Source organism: Vicugna pacos, chromosome 8, assembly GCF_048564905.1.
Source record: "Vicugna pacos chromosome 8, VicPac4, whole genome shotgun sequence".
NCBI lineage: Eukaryota > Metazoa > Chordata > Mammalia > Artiodactyla > Camelidae > Vicugna > Vicugna pacos.
The window spans coordinates 46,483,627-46,505,236 of record NC_132994.1 but is presented as its reverse complement, the minus strand read 5'-3'; the positions used below and the strand labels follow the sequence as shown (position 1 = coordinate 46,505,236).

Genomic DNA, 21,610 nt, shown 5'->3' with positions numbered 1-21,610 from the left:
TCCCCCACGGACCGTTTCCGCTGAGGCAGCGCCGGAGGGGGCGGAAGCGGAAGCGGGGCGAGTCCGACGCTATCCTGAGGTTGGGTCCTCGCTTGCAGGGTTTGAGCCTCGCCGCTCCAGGAGAGACTGCCTTGGCTGCAAGGTACCTAATGGTTGAGTCTCTTGTGGACTCAAGAGCTGGTGTAAGGGGCTGCGTTGTGTTCAAGGGCAGGTTGCTGTGAGACAGCGTAGTTCCTAATGGTCCTCCTCCTGGCATGTACTTCCAAATTTCCCTAAAACCCTTCAAATCCTAGTTCTCCAAAACTGGGCTGAAATGTTACTTTTTGGGTTGCAGACTTCTCTCACCACTCCAGGCTTTGGGGACTGACTTAGCTGGACCACTCATTTACCATTTGGTATCCTTGTAGTATTTTTGCAATAACTGTTCAAAATACATGCCTTGTAAACCAGTTAGAATAAGCTCTTGAGGACCAAGAAGATCTCTTACGATTCATTCTGTACCTCACAATGTCCTCGTCAGAGTAAGTTCTCTTGACCCGTGAACAACAGGGATTTGAACGTCCCGCGTACACTTACATGCGGACTTTTTGTTTTTCCCCCCAATGAATAGTACTACAGTACTACAGGGTTAGAGATTGGAGGACCGTAAAGTTATACACAGATCTTTGTCTTTGCAAGGGGTGGGTGCCCCAATCCCCACCACTCCTGGGCCCCCCGCCCCGTCTTGTTTTACACGGTCAGCTGTACCCAATTAAGTTGTATTGTTTGTTAGACTCACTTGACCAGTCAACAGCCCACTGTATATTAAAACAATGATGGAAGTTGCTTATAACTATTCACACTGGCCCTTAAAGGTGAACAGATTTTCTAAGGTGTGCTCAGTTCAGTTGAAATAGTAAAAATGGCTGGCATATTGGGCACAATTGCGAGATAAAGCTGAAAATGCTGATATATAATCTTGAGGGTAGATGGTGAGGTTTTCATATGCAAGAAAATTGCATAATCAGGTCAGTAACTTAGAAAGAACTCTGATGGAGGCAGTGTTAGAAAGGAAGCAAATGGAGGCATGGAACCCAGTCAAGAGATTCTAGTAATATTCAAGGCAGGAGAGGATGACTAAAAAGGCAGAGACTCTGAGCAGCGAAAGGAATTAACTGATTTTTGTTTGGGGTCCCTTCAAGGCAACACCCTGGTGCCAAAATTTTCTTGTCTGTCTGAGGGCAAAGTGTTTGGGAACTATGAGCTTGAGAGAACACTCAGGCATACAAGTTCTGTTTATTGAATGTATAAATGCACTGAGAATAGACTGTAGGGTGGGCAAGGACAAAAGCAGGGAGAAAGTGGAGGCTAACTGTAATAATCTAGGTAAGAGATGATGAGAACTTGGCCAAGATGACAGCACTAGTAAGTAGTGAGAAGTGGTCAACCTCTGAATATATTCTGAAGATACTGCTGATGGAGTTTGCTAATGTGTTAGATATGAAGTGTGAGAGATAGGAGTCAAGGATGACTGCAAGATTTTTGGCCTGAGAAACTGAAAGATTGCAGTTGCCATTAACAAAGATGGGGAAGACTGAAAGGAATGGATAGGGAAGGGGGAAATTTTTAAGCTTGAGATTCCTATTTTATATCAGTAGAAAATATAATACATGTATCTGAAAGATATTTGACTTCAGATTGGTTGAATTAATGGATGATTGTTAATTGTAGATCCATCTCTACCCAGGTGGCTTTAAATAACTAATCATACAACAAGGATCTAATTCTCCTTAATCAAAAGTATATTTAGCCACCTTAATAAAGTTTATTTAAGCTGAATCAGATCTGTTTTTTGCATTTATATTGCTAAAATAAAAGCTGACTCATAAACTGATGAAACAATAGGCATAAGCTTCATTTTAGTAAAAAGCATAGTGGGCACTTAATGAAAGTGTGGGCATATCAACTTCTACAGATGACTTTTTCACATCAAATTCTAGAAATATATGGGTGTTGCAGTAGTAAAGACTTCCCTCTTGACTTTGGATTCTTGTATGAAATAAGAGGTATGTCTACTCTGTAAAAAAGTCTTAAAAACAAAAATAATTTTTGAAGTTCAGAGAGACAAAATTTTACACAGTATTTTTCCATATTTATTTAGCAGAAATTTAGCTGTGTACAGTTTGAAGTAGTTCATTATTAATAATTTTATAGTTCTGCAGCTGTAAAACACAGTATCACAACATGCACAAATAATGCTCTTGATACTACTTTAAACATTAAGACAGATTATGAATTAGCTTTCTACTGAGCTAATGTTATAGGTAGCTGTACAAGTTACCAAATCATCAAACTCCTGAAAGGGCTGAGTGAATTTTAATTGTCATAATTTCATTATTAATTTTTACAAGAGAAGTGCCACTAAAAGTGTAAGGTTCCAAAGGTTTTACAACAAAGGAGAAAAACTTTCTATGAGAGGGAATAATGCCATATAAATTAAATCAAATGGTTAAACACATTTTTTAAGAGGTCCATAAGGCATTTGAGAATTCCTTAAATACATGTTTTTAGCATAATATTGTCAATTATGTCAAGGCAAGTTCACATAGTACAACATGTTGCACATGTTGAAAATTCCTTTTCTGAAGCTGATCACAGATTTATAGAAACTGATAACTGCTAATTTGTATAGGTGCTGAGCAGGCTGCTGAAAAACTTGTAAATCTAATTTTGACAGTCCATAACCCCTACTTCCAAATCCTTCTCTCCAGCTCCAAAGAATAAAATGAAACTCGGACACTCAATTGTAAAGTAAAATAACTTGGAAGGAGAACTCAAGGAAAGTACATGTGCATCTCCCAGCCTGAACTTCCACTACCTATCTGCCTAACACTGTCTTAAATACTCAGTTTTACTGCCACCTGCTCTCAAAAGTGTTTCCCTCTGCACAGCCTCTTCTATGTACATTACTGCACTTAACATACTAAATTGTAATGACTGGTTAGGTCTGATCCTTGTATTAGCAACTGGAGGCAGACTGTCCTTTCTCACTTCTGTATTTCCTGATCCTGACAATGTCTGGTACACATTAAATGCTCAGCAAATGTTTGTTGAATGAACAGATGAACAAGTAAACTAAACAGTACTGATTTCAGAAGTTGTAACTAAATATTGTAATAAGTATTTCATTATTGAAAACTATGTTTAATATCATGGCCCAAAAAAGGAAGGGGGAAAAAAACCTAGTCTTCTCAGCCTATTTCTAACACCAATACTTTAATCTTTATGTTCATTTATATTCATGTACACAGTATTATTATACACAGTGGCACAATGTAAGATTAGCTTTCAGTAGTTACTCTTCAGTCACATTCACTATTGTTAGTGTAGATCAGCACCAAAAGACAATCCCTAAAGAAATATGTCTCATGAAATGATTTGCCAGTAATATTAATGTTGTGTTATTAAAGTAAAATTTTCTCATCCAAGCCTATCTATCTCTACTTTCAAATAAGGACTTTTTCATGATAAAAGATTGGTCTAACCACTTTGTAATTCTAATTTTCCTTTGGTACAATAAACAAGTCATAAAGCAACAGTTTCTTCCAGTTTTAATACATTCATGTAACTACTTTATTTTCCTTCCCCATTTATGTTCTTACAGATAAAATTCCATTGCAATGAATTCTCTTGTGTAGCCAAATTGATTGTTATGGCAAATTCACTGTTAGAAAGAAATTATTTTATATATATTATATAGTTTTCAGGATCAACTTACTACAAAGATGCTAGGTTTCCAGAAATGAAAACCAGCATCCGAAATCTGAATAAAAAGTGACACATGTACAACTTTTTCCATCAACAAGATTAGAGAGCACTGTGTAGTATGGTACTCTTTATTTTGAAATTCAATGTGAAAAATTATAGAATGATCAAGAAATAACTTCTTTTCCTCCTTCATTTAATAAGGGATCCAACAAAAGTACTTTTAATACCAGTTTATTTTTCATAAATAAATCACTATTATAATTGACTACTGAGAAATAAAAATATTTGAACTTTTTAAAAAAAAATAGAGAGCCCTTCTTGATTAACAGAATTTGTTTTAATGGGATTTATCTATTGTATCTTATACCTTAGTCAAGGTACCATTAAAACAAAGAAGTCAATGACAAAGTATTCATGTAACTGTCACAGATTTCAGGAAATAAACATTAAAAAAAGATTTAAGGCTACCCAATAATAGCTTCTCATAAAACCGAATGAACCTTACAATTGTAATTAGACTTCAAAAGACCAAAATATTGGTTTATATTGAGCCAAGATTAGGAAAATCTTCCACTGTTGACATTTTCATGTTCTTAGTTTTTCAATCAAATAATCAGCCTGTAATTTAAAAATAACATTTTAAATTCTAGTTATCATAGCCAACATGAAATAATTCTACTGGCATCCCTAGTATAACAAGCCACAGCAGAATAGCTGGCTGCTACAAGTTCTGTTCCTAAAAATACCTTACAGAAAACTCCCAATATAGTAGTTTTTAAACTACAGTAAAGGTATTCTAGATTATATATAAATAGGCAGATTTTTGTCCACATTGCCTATTTGTTAGACAGTTTCAACAAGGAAAATAAATATAATACTAAAGTTTTAAAAAGTAAACTAGACATGCAGGAATATGAAATGCATTTTACTAAGTGAAACAAGCCTATCTGAAAAGGCTGTGTACTGTATGATTCCAGCTATGTGATATTCTGGAAAAGGCAAAAGGAGACATTAAAAAGATCAGTAGTTACTGGGGATTATGGGGAGGGAGAAATGAATAGTCAGAGCACAGAGGATTTTTTAGGGCAGTTAAACTATTCTGCATCATACTGTAATGGTGGATACATGTCATTATGCATTTGTCCAAACCCAAAGAATGTACAACACCAAGAATGACCCCTAATGTAAACCACAGACTGAGTGATAATGACATGGCAATGTAGTTTCATAGATCATGACAAATTTATCACTGTGGTGTAGGATGTTGATAGTGGGGAGACTGTGAGTATGTGGGGACAGAGGGTATACGGGAACTCTACTTTCTATTCAATTTTGCTGTGAAACTAAAACTGCTCTAAAAAATAAATCTTGAAAAAGTAAAAAGAAAACTAAAGTCTTCTAGTTGTATCATTTCAGATACTTTTCACAATCATCTTCTATATCTGGAACATTATATAAGGTTTTGGAATAAACTTTAGTATCTTTATCTTGATTTTTTTCAAAGTCTTATAATATATACTTAAATACCTATACTTAAGAAGAGTTCAGATTCCCAGGATGGAACATTAACAGATCTCATAACTTTGCTCATTCATTTTTTCCCCAACTGAAATATCATGTAAGGAAATACATTTTTATAATTTTTAAATTATATTTTAATTATTTTAATATAAAAGCATATATAGTATAGCAAATTAGAAATACAAATAACAATAAATATCCCTGCTTATCATACGGATTTTTTTTAAAGCTTCCTACAAAATGCCCCACTTTTTAATTTCAAATACACACACATACCTTAAATATATTTTTAATTAAAATCATCTGGACAACAAGTCAAGAGGAATAATAATGGTATGCATTACCTAATAGTAATTATTTAATTTGTAATTTGATAATTATTGGAAAATAGCAACTATATCATGGACACATAAAATAAGAAAAGTAAATTATTATTACTAGTCAAGTGGCCCTGGAAGGACAGAGTCACTTAATAACTAAAGCTCGACTGTCAGGTTTCAAGCCTATAATCAGTTGAATTCTGTTCTACTTTTGCCCTAGCAAAGCAGAATTCTGCAATTTTTTAGGCTCAAAGCTTCAACCTCAGATCTAATAGCTGATGCTACCCTTTGCATCAGTTTCTACAGTGATGTTGGTGATGATGATAGAGGCAGCAGGTAACTTTTATTAACCCCTACTATTTGCAAGGTACAGTTTTAGCTGCTTTACATGTTAATCATTTCATCAATCCTCTTATCAACCCTAGTGGTAGGCACTATGACCTATATGCAGGTAATAGATAAAAAACTTGGGCCTTAAAAAGTTTAAGTAACTTGCACATGGCCACTCAAATAACTAATGGAGCCAGGAATCAGGATTATGAACTATTAATGCCATGGTTCTTCTGTATCATATCCTCTGCTTAAAATTGACTTCGCCATAGCACCTCTTCCTACAGATCTGATGACATGGAAAGTCCCCCAAATTAAAAATATTATTTTGGATCTGTGCAAATGGTATGTTAAAACAGATAACCAAGTCTATAAGAGGTGTAAGTATGTACTGTTGCCAAGAAAAGAAAAACTACAACAAAAAGGACAAATATATTAAATATTTTTGTATGCTGCTGGCAAAACAATAGTACTTACTGAGATAAACCAATAGGAATTCACTCTATAAACCAATTTTGATAAGAAGCTAAGCTGGTCGGCTGGTGCCAGAACGTGAAGGTGCAAGTGGGAAATGGAGCAGAATGGTGGCAGATGGAAACCCATCCTGAAACAGAAAGGTGGAGAGGTAATTCACAAATTAGCTCTATAATAGTTTAAAGCTGTATTTTCAGGTTAAAACACAGATATTAAAGATATCCAAAACAGATTACCTAAGGTAGATAGATTACTACTCAAACATCTCTTTCACTGTTTTTCCTTATGCACTTCAGAGTATCCACACAGTTCCTCTTCTTTTCATATTGAAGTTTACAGTAAGATAAACTCTTTATCAATGAAGGCTTTCACAGCATGTTATGCCGCAGTATAAACTTTATGTATTCTGAGCTGGCATTATGTCTTATCGCTTCAGTTCTTATATTAAGCTTTCATTCTCCTAAAAGATGTCTCTGCAATGAATCTTAAAATAACTGGACACTCAAGCAGAAGCAGGGTTCCCTTTTCCAAGACATAGCCAGTAGATGGCATGCTCTCTCCTTTAATAAAGTGATCCATCATTTCCTTACCACCGGTAAAAAATCTTTATCATGAGTTAAGTTTTTTGAATACTGAAAATAAGTTAGATGATAACTATTCATAATTATGTGCTTTATAGGACATTTACAAGAGAATTCTTTTGACTAGTAAAACATTTTTTAAAATATGGCTTAACCTCTTAAAAATCCATTTACAAACAGTTTTGTAAGTTCACTTACTCTGAATGGAGCAAAGCACACCTGTAACAATAATCTAAGCCTAGAAATATTTCCCTGTTCAAACTAGAAGTCTCAATTCAAAAAAAAAAGAGAGACCAAAAGTGTCTGGGAGTGTGGGAAGAAGGCAGAGGAGAGGCGCTGTATTGCAGCAACACAGGACTGACAATGTGGAGTCAGATTTGCGACATACTGAAAAGCTCCTACCGCTACCAAGAAAAGAAGACTTTTTCCCTTATGAAACAGGAGTCATATAATGGAATCAGGTAATCTAAAAGCTAGAAACAACTCAAGGGTTCACTCAACCTTTTCATTTTAAAGATGGGGAAACCAAGATCCAACAAGTTGAAGAGACTTCCCAAGGTCATAAAGTTAGGCAGTGGTAGAGGCAGGATTAAGACTCAGGGCTCTTGACTCCAAGTCCAGTGCTCATTCTTCTCATAAGCACTCCTATGACTGGGAGGGGAACGTGCTGCTTTTGACCAAAGGGTCTCAAATACCATCTGTCCCTTGTCATTATCACCCTTGAACATAGTGCTGGACAGTTTTCACAGGATTTTTACACACACACAGTCTCCTTTGGGCCTACAAGTAGGCAGAGCAGGTGTTACCTTGGAGAGGTTAAATGACTTCTCTAAAGTAACACAGCCAGTACAAGCACAGTAACGGCAAGTAGCATGGACAGCATTAGAATTCGGTCTCTCTAAATTCCAGTTCAGAGTTGTCAGAAGTAATCTCCACTATACCTGCCTTGGTACTGCTTGATCATACAAAACAAAATCAGAAATCTTTTAAAAACAAAAAAATTAGATTAATTAACACAGTTGCCAAATTGAACATTGCGTGCTTTTGCTCAAACTTTGGCAAATGCCAGAGTTCAGTTCAGCAAGAAACGAATTCAAGTTACTTTCATGCTAGAAGTGTCATAATGTATTTTTCAATCACAGAATAAATTTTTTCTAAGGAAATTCAGTTTATACACAATTTTATAGGAATGCATATTGAACAAAGTGGACTAAGTAACTAATTTTATGTACTCACTGCATGAATACACTTGTCTGTCCAAACTATAAGTGGTGATTATTAGATGTTGAGACATGAAAAGATTTGTTTATTAAATTTACCAATGAACAATGCTCACTTTCAGGAAAACTGCTCTAACCCATGAACTCTGCCTTCTCTACTTTAATTTTCCTGAGGAAATAACATTTCAAAAAAATCAACTGCATATATTGATTTCTACCTGGAAGTATACATACCTTGTATTTTTAAAGTCAGTGAAATTATTCCTTTCAAGAATGGTTTTTCCAACAGTTACCATGTTCTCAACTATAAAACAGGAAAACTGTATCATACTATAGGAGACATTAAGTTCACTACATAGTTACTAATCCTAGTAAAAATGGATACACATTAAAGACACATTCAATAGCTCTAAGTTACTGAGAAGTTTGCTTATCAACAACTGAAATGAAGGTTCAACCTATTACACAATATCACTCACAGGCTGACTTTGGACAGCTGTTAACAGATATTATCAAGTGACTAGGACATCTGACCCTACTGAGGCCTAATTCTAATCATAAGGAAACCAAGTAATTGAGCAAGAAAATGTTTGAATCAAGAAGAAAGACAGAAAACAAACGGCAAGATGGTAGACCTAAATCCAGCTTTATCAATGGTTATATTGTTTCTTTACTAAACTCTCCAATTAAATGACAGAGATTTTCACATTATATATATATATATATTTTTTTAAAAAGCAGGGCCCAATTATATTGCTGTCTTCGAGTCTTTAAATGTAAATATTCAATTTGCAAGTAAAGGATAGAAAAAGATACCAAATGCAAACAATAAGTAATAAGAAAGTTGGAGGAGCTAAATTAATACCATACAAAAGAGATGCAAGAAGTACTTCCAGAAATAAAGAGGAATGCATTTATTATAATGATAAAAACGGATAAATTCATTGAGATGGCATGACAATCATAATTACATGTTCACTTAAAATCAGATCCAAATACATGAAGCAAAACCTACTGTCTCTTTCCTGTATCACTGGTATCTAATCTTACTAGTTCCTTCTTTATACTTACTTTGATCTAATTTGCTTGCCTCTTCTAGCATCCTAAACTGGAACCTTGGGTCATTGGTTTTACACGTCCTTTTCTAATATAAGCACTTAAAGCTATAAATTTCCTTCTAGATTCTGCTTTCACTACATTCTACAAATTTTGATAGATATATGTCTATTACCAATCAATTGAAAATAGTCTTTTTAACTTATTTAGAAGGTATTTAAAAGGGTGTTAATTTTAAAATGTTAAGACTTAGTCTAGATTTTACTATTTTTCTACTTTAATTCCATTGTCATCAGACAACATATTTTATAAGATTTTGATCATTTGAAATGTATTGAGACTTATTTCATTGTCTGGAATATAGTCAACCTTGGTGAACACGTGCTTCTAACAAAATGTGTATTCTATAGTTATGTGAAGTTCTGTTAATGTCCTTTATTGTCACAGTGCTTGCCTGTGTTACTGAGCTCTTCCATATGCTTATTATTTTCCCAACTTTAGACTATATAAAAACATTAATTGCAAGTATCTTCAAACTTTTAATATGGAAATATTCAAATATATGCAAAATCAGAAAGAACAATACATATAACGAAATCCCAAATGATGCCTCAAAATTAGTAACATTTGATTTACAACAGTTATAACAACTTTTACCAAGAAAGGAAATACTAGAGAAAGAAAAACAAACATAAATACATTTCTCCCTCCTTAAGGATAATAGTATAAAAGGAAATTCTTAAGGCTGTGGTGGCTGTTGCCTAGTACTAAATGTGCATGTAAATTGGCCTCCATCTGTTGGAATGAGCATGAAATGTACTGATAGAACTTAAGATGACTAAGGTACTTCTCAATATCTAGAAAAAACTGTTTAAATAAACTGGTAATTCAGTACTACAAACACTAATAAACCTATCAAGGTTTTCATCAAAGAAATTTCTTAATGACCTTCAAAAATCTAGCCCAATTTATCTATTTATCTTGCCAGTTACCTTATGGTATTGATCAAATTAATCCCAGACCCTGTTGACAATGGCTATTAAAGCAGATGTGATGTAAACTTAGAAATGTCTTAGTAAATGATAGTTGACAAGTCACAGAAATCACGAATAAGAAAATACGGGATAATCCTGTAAGAGAAGGATTTCAGAATCTCCTTTTCAGAGCCTAAAAGTTCATCACTAAAATCGCCTAATTAAACGTTGGTTCATCTACACAGGAAACTAACTACAAGGCAGGTACCAATATGGTCTCACTCTCAGGCAATATGAGCTCATATGCCATATCATAACTTGTTTGTCTGTAACTTTTCATAGCACCTTTCACTTTCAGAATCAAGAAAGCCATCATTTAAAAAGCAAAAAGAGGCATAATCTTTTAGAGATTTCTTTAAAGATGATTTTTTAAAGAGATTTTTTTTTAAAGATGATATCTGGGATTTGCTTCAAATCCACTGTGGGAGAAGATTAATATATGTAAAAAGATTAGCCAAGAGTTAATAAATGTTGAGCTTGGGTGATAAATAAATGGAGATTATATAATTTTCTTCATTTTTGTATATTTTTGAAATTTTTCATAATGAAAGTTTCAAAAAGCCATAATGCTCATCTATCATAATACCTGGCTGAACTGTTTTCAGTCTCTGCCATCACTGATGCCAATTCAAGAAGACATAACCATGCAGAATACTGCCATCATCTTACCCAGTTCCAGGTGATCTTTCTTTAGGTATCTGCAGTTTTCAATATGCTTCTTTGGCACCACAAGATAATGATGAGGTGCTGCTGGCTTGATATCTTTGAAGCAAACTAGGTCTTCATTCTAAAGGAAAAAATGTATCATTTATTAGTGAGTTTTCTAAAAGAATTTCCTAATGCTGTCCTAATGCATGCCTTAAACATCATAAATCTCAGTCTGATAAGGAAATGATCCTTATGTCACAACTAATCCCCACTGGGCAATTTTGTGATTAAGCAGTAAGTCCATAAAGACAAGCTTTTAGTTCCTTCGTGAGATGCTCATTTATTCCAGAGAAGAAAAAGACAAGAAATCAATTTGAGGAAAACAATTATGAATAAAGTTTATTAAAACTTCATTACCATAATCCCAGAGTTTTAAAAATTTCATTATATATTTCTTCATCTCTACCCTAAAGTTTTTCCACTCCTAATATGTACTTTTAAAGGTTTGACTACAGAATCATAGCAAGATTGATAAATTCTTGTTTATGTTTAATTTTTTCCAAAGTGACATTTATCTCTGTTATAACATCATCTAGCATCTACATATCTAGGGGTTACACTTTTAAACATTTTTTACAGTAATTATGAATACCTTAAATTTACTTGCCACGTTACAGCACCAAAAAGAGTCTGAAATGTTGAGACAAACTCCAGTATTTTGTATTAAGTTGTGTGCCCAGTCCAGTACATGTAAGGCCTCGGTTTTCTGGTTTACATACTCCACACAGTAATATAAGAAAAAAAAAAAGGAAACGAAACAGGGAGTCTTTCAAGTTGTTAACATTTGAATTTCAAGCTTTTCCAACAGAAAAACCTGTATTCCCTAAATAACCTCATTCAATACCTTATATTTTTAAAATTAGTCAAAGTTAAATAAAATCTGTATCAATAAGCATAATTTCCCTCAAAAAAATTCCCAGAATGCATTGTTGCTCATTAGTTCTCCACTCTAAGAACCAAAATTCAGTTTGAACAAGGGCCTAATATCCATGTCAGCTATCTTGATTTCAATGAGAATGATAAAAGGCAAATGTACATACTGCACCATGAACTTCCTTATCAGTATCCATACTGCTCACCTAAGCTCCAGGTGACTGACAAGTTAACCTCACTGAGACCACAATTCAGCGAATGGGACTTTTTGTCTTCTTTTAGCCCCCAAGCAGAGCCATGATTGAAATGGAGGTCAGCAAAAATAAGGTTACTGTGTGTCCCTTTCCTGCCTCAAGGCTTCTATAAAATGCCCACAATATCACCTTATTAAAATATTGTTTAAATACTGATTCGTTGCTGTCCTCACATGCATACTGTCAATGACGAGCTACTAAAATGCAGAAGCACAACAACACAAAAATCTCAATTATTTTTCCAGCTATTAAGTGAAACCTGCCTAAAAGAGGAGAATAAGAGGGGAAAAAATGCAACTTTAAGACCTTGTGGTAAACACAGTGATGGGTTAACTGAGTGAAGCATGAGCATGGAGGAAGGTAAACAAACAAGAAGTGAATGGAGGTGCCTCCCTACAGAAACAGGGATCTGATGCTATGTTTCAAAAATGAGATCCTTACTGCCCCCAAACTTTCAGAAAAATCTGTAGCAACTGTTGCTTTGCTTTAATGTAGCAGGAAAATAAAAGGAAAAGAATCTGTTATTCTCTTCAGTTGAAGCAAGACAAAAGTTTGAGGCTGAGATAGAAAATTAAGTAGAAACAGAAAATCATGAGGTTACTAGGGATAATGTAAGCAGCATATTCCCCCAGTCCCAAGAGAAAATCTTCTGATATATTTGCGAGAGCGATGGGTTTGCTGTTAATTCATGGATAGAGATTCAGACTAGGTGTGTGTGTGTGTGTGTGTGTGTGTACGTACATACGTACGTACATGTGTGTGTACATATACATACATATGTAAATATATACAAATATGTGTGTGTGTATGTATATGTATACATATATATGTATAGTCCCAGAAGGTTAGATGACTTGGGGAACCCCAAGGGCTAACTCTAACCCTAAAATAACAAACATAACAACTTCATCAATTTAAAAAATTTTTACTATGGTTATTCTGTCTAGTTGTAACTTTAAATATTGATATCCATTGATATCCTTTTTAGAAAAGGATAAGATTGAAGACCACAATGTTTTTGAATGTTTAGTTTTGCATTATTTCTTTAATGCTTCCAGCTAAGAAACAACTAGTTTTGGGGGCCTAATCTAGCACAACAAAATTGTATTTCCCAGATTGATCATAACACACCAGTTTTATATGTCTTTATTTCCCCTCAATTATGGTATTAACTTTTAAAACCCAGAGGTAATTTTGGTACAGAATACATCTTGATTAGAATTAGTTTGAGATAATATAGCTGGATTCTACCTCAAAGCAGGAGTGACACTTCTTTAGAGTCAGGCAACTAGGAAGTGCCAATCTAAAGGATAATAGAAGAAAAAAATTAAATAAGCTCCTAAAAATCTTTTGTCTTATATGACTCATCCATAAGAATGAACGAAATGCCTAGTTCTCCATCATCTTTCAAAACCCTATTTTGAAAGGTTTTGTTTACTGAATGTCACATATGAGTATTTTATTTTCTCAATTCTTATTAATTTAAAAAAAACTATCAATCAACATAACTGTCATCATCATCAGTAGGTAAAATTCCTGTCAAATCAAAACGGCTGAAAATAACCCGTGTCCATAATTCATTTAAGAGACTGGTTGAATAAATTACAGTGAGTTCATAAATGGAGTATTGTGTAGCTATAAAAAGGAATGAGGAAGATCTTTATATACTTATGAAGTCACTTCTGAAACATTCTCCTAAGGTTAAAAAAAAAGCAAAGAACAAGAGTGGTTAGGTTATCTTTTGTATATTAAGGAGGAATATAAACATATGCACACATATTTACTCACAAAGGAAAGATAAACCAAAACCACTTTTTAAAAGTTTCTTACAGGGAAAGAGGAACAGGGTAGAAATAATAAGAGAATGAATACTAGACTTCGAATGTACTTTGCTTTAAAAAAGTGAATATTTAGCATACATTTTTGGACTTAAAAAAAAGTAGTCTCTAAAAATTGAAAACAAACAGAAACAAGTGAACCTAACTGCATGTCATGCTGGTAGCATAACCACACAAAGACCAGATAATTGCAAGTGACTTTTGACTATCTTATCTTTAACGACATCCACTAAGAGAATTTTTCATTTGCTGCTTTCAGTTCAGCTCATAGGCAAGCGTCTCAAGTGTGGGACATGCCATATTCATCTTTGAACTCCAAGTGAGTAACACATAGTAAGTCTGCAAAACTATTGAATAAATAAATGGCGGTTGCTTAAATAGAAAGATAAAGCTACTGAAACTCCTTCATCTATCCCTTAAAAAACGGTGTGTCATAACGGTTTTCAGATGCTTTTCCACAGAGATGAAGTCTTCCATGATCCAACAGGTGGAATTGCCCTGCACAACTAAGCAGAGTCCAAACCCAAATGCCAACAGTACTGCCATTAAAAGCACAGTTTAGAAGTGGCAGTCACACTTTCCTCGTCTCTGGATCACACCTAAGGGGACATTTTCCTGAAGTCCAGATTCCGATGGCAGTCACCTGACTCCCACCTCCTGACTGTGGCACAGAGAGTATCTCCCCAGGGAGTCATTTCTGCAGTGCTGTTCTGGGTGTCATTCTTAAAGGCTTTTCCAAAACCTGCTCCTCCAGCCCTTGCAATGACTATGTTAGCAAATAATTCCCTATAGTAAATCAATTTCTGCTTAAAAAAAGCCTGAATTGTTTTTCTTTCCTGCAACTGAACCATAAGTGACATCTTAAGCAAATAAAAAGAAAGAACACTTGAAAGAACATTTCAGTATCATGCCATCTAAGGTTTTAGGTTAATTTTGATTGAAGAAGGGGAAAAGCATTCAAATTAAACTAGTATTTCCTCAGTAATGTCTCAAGCAGGGTGAAAATAAACATTTAGCCCAGTGTTTCTCAACCACATTTTCATCAATGCCCATCTAAGGACATTTTTTAGGTATTTCTTCCTAATCCCACCCCTACTACATTTTAATACCACAGAACGCTCTTTATCTGTTTATGTACTCTATGTACATCTTTGCCTCATACATGAAAAGAGAATAAAGTATCGCCTCCCATCTTTATCTGTTTATGTACTCTATGTACATCTTTGCCTCATACATGAAAAGAGAATAAAGTATCGCCTCCCAAGAACCAGTTTTCACCCCTTGGGGAGTGGCATCTCCCCCATAAGGATGCATGGTCTAGTCTTTGCTTAGTTTTGATTCCACAGTATACAACAAGAAAACACTATACAGAGGCCTGTGGGGTGGGGAATCTTCTCTAGCTTTTGCCAGAATGTTTCCCAAACTAATGCTACATGATGCTGGTAACCACTCCAATTAATCCAAATCAAATTTTCTCCTCTACACTTAATTGTAAGTTCATCTTACTTCACATAAACCCAACAGTATCTAAATGTTTATAATGAACATATATGAATACATGAATATTATATACAATCTAAAATGTACAAATTCAATATTAGGTAATTATTCTCTTTTTAAAAAGATTCATTAATCTTTAGTTAGTGAGCTCTTCTACATTAAATCATGCTAGATTCATTTTGGAAAAAAAAGAACAACTTCTTGGCGCACCACTGCACAAGTATATGTATCTTATGTTATTGTATTATATGGACTATTGTATATATTGATCTATGTTCCCTATTTAGGGCATAAATTATTTTAAAGTATTAATTTCCTCTATAAAAATGCCTCAAGTCTCCTTATATAGTTTACTTTGAGAATGTTCCAAAGAAAGAAAAAAATTCTGATCTTTGGCTAGGAAGGTAACTATGATATAAGTTTGGACCAGCCTACCCTCCTCAATGACAATTTTTAGACAAAGCTTTCCACAACTACTGGTACCTATTTTCTATCAGTTTTCTTCAACACTGGTACTGGAGCATGCACAATTTAAAAGCAGTTTCCAAGACTCTAAGAAATATTGAACTCTGTGAAGTTAAAAAAACTCACTTTACCTCTTGTTTACTTAATTTTATAATTAGTAAAATAAGGAGTGAATAAAGAGACAGAACTTGGTCCCTCCTGACTGTCCGGATCAGCTCAGCAGAGGTCTACTGTACAGACAACTGATGGGCTTACTCTTTCTCTGTCAGCTGCTCCCTGTCTCACTTCCTTCTCCTATTCAGTCTTTCTGCAGCATAAATTCTTAGCGTTGTCCTGCTGCACTTTGGTAACAACCACAGGACCGGACTCCAACTCTGGGTTGACACACCGGCCCACATTATCTGAAACTGGACTTAGGCTTCTGCTTGAGGGGAGGCAAAAGTCTTGCGGCTGAGCAGACATTAAATCAAATGTCCTCCACCTCAACTGACCCTCATCACTACACAAGAATCCTTGTCTCCCTCATCCTCTCTGCTGGCCTCCAGGAGAGCTCTTCAAACTTTTTACTTCAAAACAACCATGTATTTCGCTCCTTCGCCTCCTTCAGGGCTTCATTTAAATGCCACATTCTTAGTGCAGCTTTTCCTTTAAAGTTGCATTCCTTTTCTCTTTTATTTTTCACCATCTAATAAACTATGTATTTTACTTATTATGTTGCTTGTTGTCTATTTCCTGTGAGTACAATGTAAGCTCCCCGAGGACAGGGGTTTTTGTACATTTTGTTGACTGCTGTTTCCCAGTGCCCTCAACAGTGCCTGGCACACAGAAGGCACTCATTCAAATACTGTGGAATGGATGAGTGCCTGAGATTCCTCTTTCCCAGGAACAAAGCTCTACCGCCCTGGGCCATCTGAAACCTCTCTCCACTGGCACCTTCTCATTTTAAACACACCAAAGTCTTCACTGTTTTAAAAAGCTTTCTCTTAATGTAACCGAGGAGGACTCTATTGTCATTGGTGACCATCTGGTATCTATAATGGTGTTTGTAACTGCTTAACTGTATGATGGTTTAAAGGGTCTTTCTCACGCTCTACCAACTGAGCTAGGGTTAGGCTGGAAACGAGGGAGGCGTCGGTGGTCTGCCCAACTCCCCTGTGGTGCTGGTGCTGTGTGCAGGGGTCATGCTTAGTACCCTGCTTTTGCCCCCAGTACCCTGCTCCTGACCCTACTGGCCTCCTCGACCCCTTGTGGTTTCCTCGCATCCTGTTGTTTAAGGTGCAGGAGGTCCCAGGCCTCAGCCTGCTTAAAAGGCTAAAAGCATTTATCAACCTGATTTTAAACTGCACACATTTTTCTCTAGAGCTCTTTTCCAGGGATCCCCTTCCTATTCATCCTTTGTTGTACAAGAATATTAAGAGAGTCTCAAAGCCTGAGGTGAACTTCATACCCAGCAGAGGGAAGGGGACCACCACATCTGCAAAAATAAGAATAACTTTGCAACAGCTTGTTACCCTGTATGCAGTCTCTAAGGAAACCTGCTCTGCCCCTTGAACTCTTGAACTTTTACTATAAAACCCCCTGCCTTCTCTCCCTAGCAGGCTCACAGTCTTAGAGACATTAGTCCACTGTGACTTCCTTTGTCTGGCAGAGCAATAAAGCTGCCTTTTCTACTTCATCCAAAACTCTGTCCTCAAGTTTCAATTCAGTAAGCAGAGTATGGGAGCTGTGTTTCGGCAACATTAACCCCATCTCTTCCTGTAGTTACCATTCCCTTTCCCTATTCCCCAGGATGGCCACACTTCCTTCAAAAGTTGTCTATACTTGCTGTCTTCAATTTTTCATCCTCCAGGTTCTTATTAAGTACAATCTGCCAAATGCCTTCTTCAATTGCTCTCCTCAAGGTCAATGACCATCACTCTGGGGGCAAAACCCGTTCTGATCTAACTTGGCCTCTCTGCAAGCATACTGCAGGGTCACCTAACCCAGACATGAGGATTAGGGAAGGCTGATAGTGCTGCCAATTCCTTTCTTCCTGACACACTCCTTTCTCTTAGCTTTTCTGGTTTTCCTTCTGTTCCTCTGCCTCTCTCTTATGATGTTAGTGTCCTTTGGGGTTCTATGTAGGGGCCTCTTCACTTCTTACTCTACATACACTTCCTAGTGATCTCATTAATTCCTCTCTTTACAATTGCCATCTGTAAACCATCAGTCCTATCATCTGGGCTAGAGATACAGATCTCCCCAGTGTCAGATCCTGTCCTGCCTGTTTTACCTCCTATGTCCTTAAATTTATCCACTTTTCTTCAGCCCTACTATCACATTCTTATTTCAGGCTATCATCAGGCTGGATTACTTCAACGGCCTTATAACAGATCTCCATGTCTCCAGACTGCTCCATTCTCTACAGCAGTGCCAGATGATCTCTCAAAGATCAAACCCTCTCATGTAACCCCTCAACCCCTTCCTTCAAACCCAGCCTTAATAGTAGCATTAAACACAGCAGGGCTTCCCTTCACTCTTCAAATAATGCCCAAACTCCTTAACATAAATTACAATGGCCTTAATAATTTGGCCCCCTATTTACCTCTTCACCTCATCTCTCACCATGCATCCCCTCAGACTCTGTATTCCAGTTAGATTGAATTTCTCCTCTCCTGTGGCACAAATGGAACCTTCCAAGGTTCTCTTTACCAGGGACATTCTTCCCTCTTTCTCACCTGATAAATGCCTACTTATTTTTTCATGTCTCACTTCCCGGGGAATGCCTTCCCTGACCCTTCAAATCTGGGTCAGGTGCCTCTCCACGGGCCTTGCAAAATACTGCAGGTGGTAAAACCATTTCACCATCAGCTGCTTCCTCGGTATTCACTCCACCCTTCAGATTATAAAATCTAGACAGGGACTATCCTTTACCTTGCTCACCACTGAATCTCACTGAATCACCACTGAACAGTGCTTAGAAGGAAATCAATTTACTTTTAACAAATGAATAGAATGATTACTACCAAAACCAAAAACAAAAACTCAGTATCTTTGGAGCTGGTTGTCTCAAAAGGTTGTTTCTTTAAAGGCAAGTTGAGCTGGTAGAAGAAACTGACCACCAGGCATCTGTTCTTAAATACCTGGACAAAGTCTTAGTGCTCTGAAATTTTCCACACATCTCAACTGCTAACACTTCTAGGAACTGGACCCTTTAATGCAAATCAGAAGCCATTGAGTAATGGTTCGACCTCGGACCCACTCCTGCCAGCCTATTTTCAGTCGAACAACAAGCGCTTCACAATGACCAGGATTGATTTTCTACCAGTTTTCAGTATCAGCACTGAGTGCGGAATGTAAAAGCTGCGCCTAGAAAGGCGCGGGGAGGGGTCCCTGTAATGAAATTAGAGGCCATACCTGCTACTTTCTACCAAGTACCTCGGCAGCTGCAGAGAGAGACTTTATCCCCACGTTCTCCCCCTTCAGAACAGCCGAGAGGCCGCTGGTGACCCTCCCGCCGCCGCCGAGAGAAGCAAGTCTATCACTAACAGCAGACCACGCAGCCTCCCACCCCACTTCCCCAGGACCCGCCCGCACCCACACCCGCGAGGCCGCGCGGAGCCCCGGGCCGGTCGGCGCCGCCCACCTCACAGTACAGGAGCTCGGTGCCGGTGTCCTGCTGCCCCGCGATCCGGCAGAACACGCACTTGCCACTGCGGCCCTGGAGCTCCGGCGACTCTGCGGCGACCGCGCTGGTCTCCGGTGAAGACCCCGTAGGTTCTGCAGCCCCCGCTGCCTCAAGGTCGGCGCAGGACTTCGCGGAACCGCACTCCTGCTCCTCCGCCATCGCAGCTGAGAGCCTCAGGCTTCTCGGCGACCACAGGGCCCACGCAGAGTTCGCCTCCTGCACCTCCTCGATTTTGCCTCCAGGCGTCGCCCCTCGCCTGGCGCTGGGCCGGGCCTGGAGGTGGGCGCTGGAGCTGATCCAGGCCAGACCGAGGGAGACTCGCTGCGGGGCCGCAAAGCCAGAGGCGGGGCCGCCCGCTGGAGGCCACGAGGGGGCGCGGGAGGACGCGAGCAGGCGCTACGGGGAGGAGCCGCTGGCGGCGGCAGTCGGCCCTCGCCCTGCGTCTCGTTGGTAACAACGCACGACGTCCGCCGAAACGCAGGCTCGCGCCCTCCGTCGCGGTGACATCACCGGCGCGCCCTATCCTGGGGCCAAAAGGAACCTGTTGATGGGTTGAACGTCGTTTCCCCGAAGCCTGCAGTGTAAGGTGCCCCAGGAGTGTGTCACGATGTTGTAAGGGGAAGAAAAGTTCTTAAAAATTCATGCGTTTTAAGAGAATGAACAGAATTTCTAGAGCTTTGTTTTCAGCCTAGATCATATTTGATGCTCTATATATGCATTTTCAGCGACAGTAATTTTAGGTGTGTCAACATAAATAATGAGAATAAGAATAGGAAAGAGTTTTATTTAAGTAAAAATGAGGACTAGCTGGGAAGCCTGCTTCTCAAATTACTCTGAGGTGCTGATCCAGAGAAGCATGGCTTCCGGCACAGTTTTGTATCTTGTCAGAACAAAGAAACAATAAAAGTCAAGGATATATTTCTTTACAGTTTCAAAAAAAGAACATACGAGCACTTACACAGTGATTCAGTATGGCCTCGGCACCTGCGGAGGGAGCCTTATCACCAAGGAAGTACTATTATTGGCATCCTGAGAAGAGGGGCATTTAATTTTTGTTTTTTACGTGGACGTTGTTTACTTCTGGTCAAGGTGCTCTTTTCTTTAATAATCAAAGCAGATATAGAATGGGTGTTTGATGGGCCACAAACAGGCTATTTTAGTTAGCATAAAATTCAAGTTAACTCATGTATAAGCCGAAATGACTTACCTAAATTTCAATGTGTGAAATTTTCTTTTATCATGTGCTAAGCTCAGAATGTCCAAAACTGAACTTCATACCTCTACTTGTTTTGTTGCTAACAGCACCAGCTAGATCAGAATAGCAGCTTTTATCTTACTCTTCATACACAGGTTAATGAGGAATCCTGTAGTTTATAGTCTGAAATATTCCAGAAATTCACTGCCAGTGCCCCATTATGCCTCATCTCAACCTCAACAATATCCTTCTAACTAGTTTCTCTCCTTGATTTTCCTGCCACTCAGACAAAAACCCTTCAGTAGTGATCAAGCCCAAAGATAAAGTACCAATTCCTTAGCTTTGGCATTCAAGGTGGACTCTGATTTGACCTCAACTTTTCATTTTACAGTACTTAGCATTTGCTGAACACCTAAAAATGTGCCAAGTGTTCTCTAATCATCAAAACAAGCATGGTTAGATTTTATAATTCCCACTACAGAGGTAAAGAAACAAACTCAGATTTGCCTAGTAACATACAACTAATTATTGGTAGTGACAGAGTTCAGATAAAGGTTTGTCTGACACCATAACCTGTCACCCTTTTTGAAAACAGAACGTTTTTAACACTGGAAAATTTTTTAGACTAGCTCATTACAGTAGTCGTACCCTTTGTATTTGTTGGTTTAGAAAATACTTAGTAACAACGTCCGATTACAAATTCACTAACGCTTTTGAATGAATTTATGTTGTATTAATCAAAAGCATTTATTTATATATTTGTAAAGTAGTTGTACATGTGTATTTAAGGCATTTTCAATCCTTTTGCAGTATGCCAGTAACTTCAG

At 37.4% G+C, this 21,610-nt stretch overlaps 1 protein-coding gene and 1 long non-coding RNA gene across 3 annotated transcripts in view; one reads left to right on the top strand and one right to left on the bottom strand.

Annotated features, from left to right (window-relative positions):
- Positions 1-3,854: 3,854 nt before the first annotated feature.
- HINT3 (histidine triad nucleotide binding protein 3) lies at positions 3,855-19,956 on the bottom strand. Its single transcript, XM_006200025.4, has 5 exons — positions 19,547-19,956; positions 10,953-11,070; positions 8,428-8,497; positions 6,396-6,522; positions 3,855-4,365 (listed from the first exon to the last, which is right to left on the bottom strand). The coding sequence occupies exons 1-5, from the start codon at positions 19,745-19,747 to the stop codon at positions 4,333-4,335; spliced, it is 549 nt and encodes a 182-aa protein (XP_006200087.1). The 5' UTR covers positions 19,748-19,956; the 3' UTR covers positions 3,855-4,332.
- The window catches only part of LOC140697718 (uncharacterized), a 32,048-nt gene continuing 30,394 nt past the window's right edge, over positions 19,957-21,610 (top strand). The window contains exon 1 of one of the 2 annotated variants that reach the window (XR_012074980.1): positions 19,957-20,169. This is a non-coding gene — a long non-coding RNA (uncharacterized lncRNA). The remainder of the gene's footprint in view (positions 20,170-21,610) is intronic. The other variant, XR_012074979.1, reaches the window with a different exon arrangement.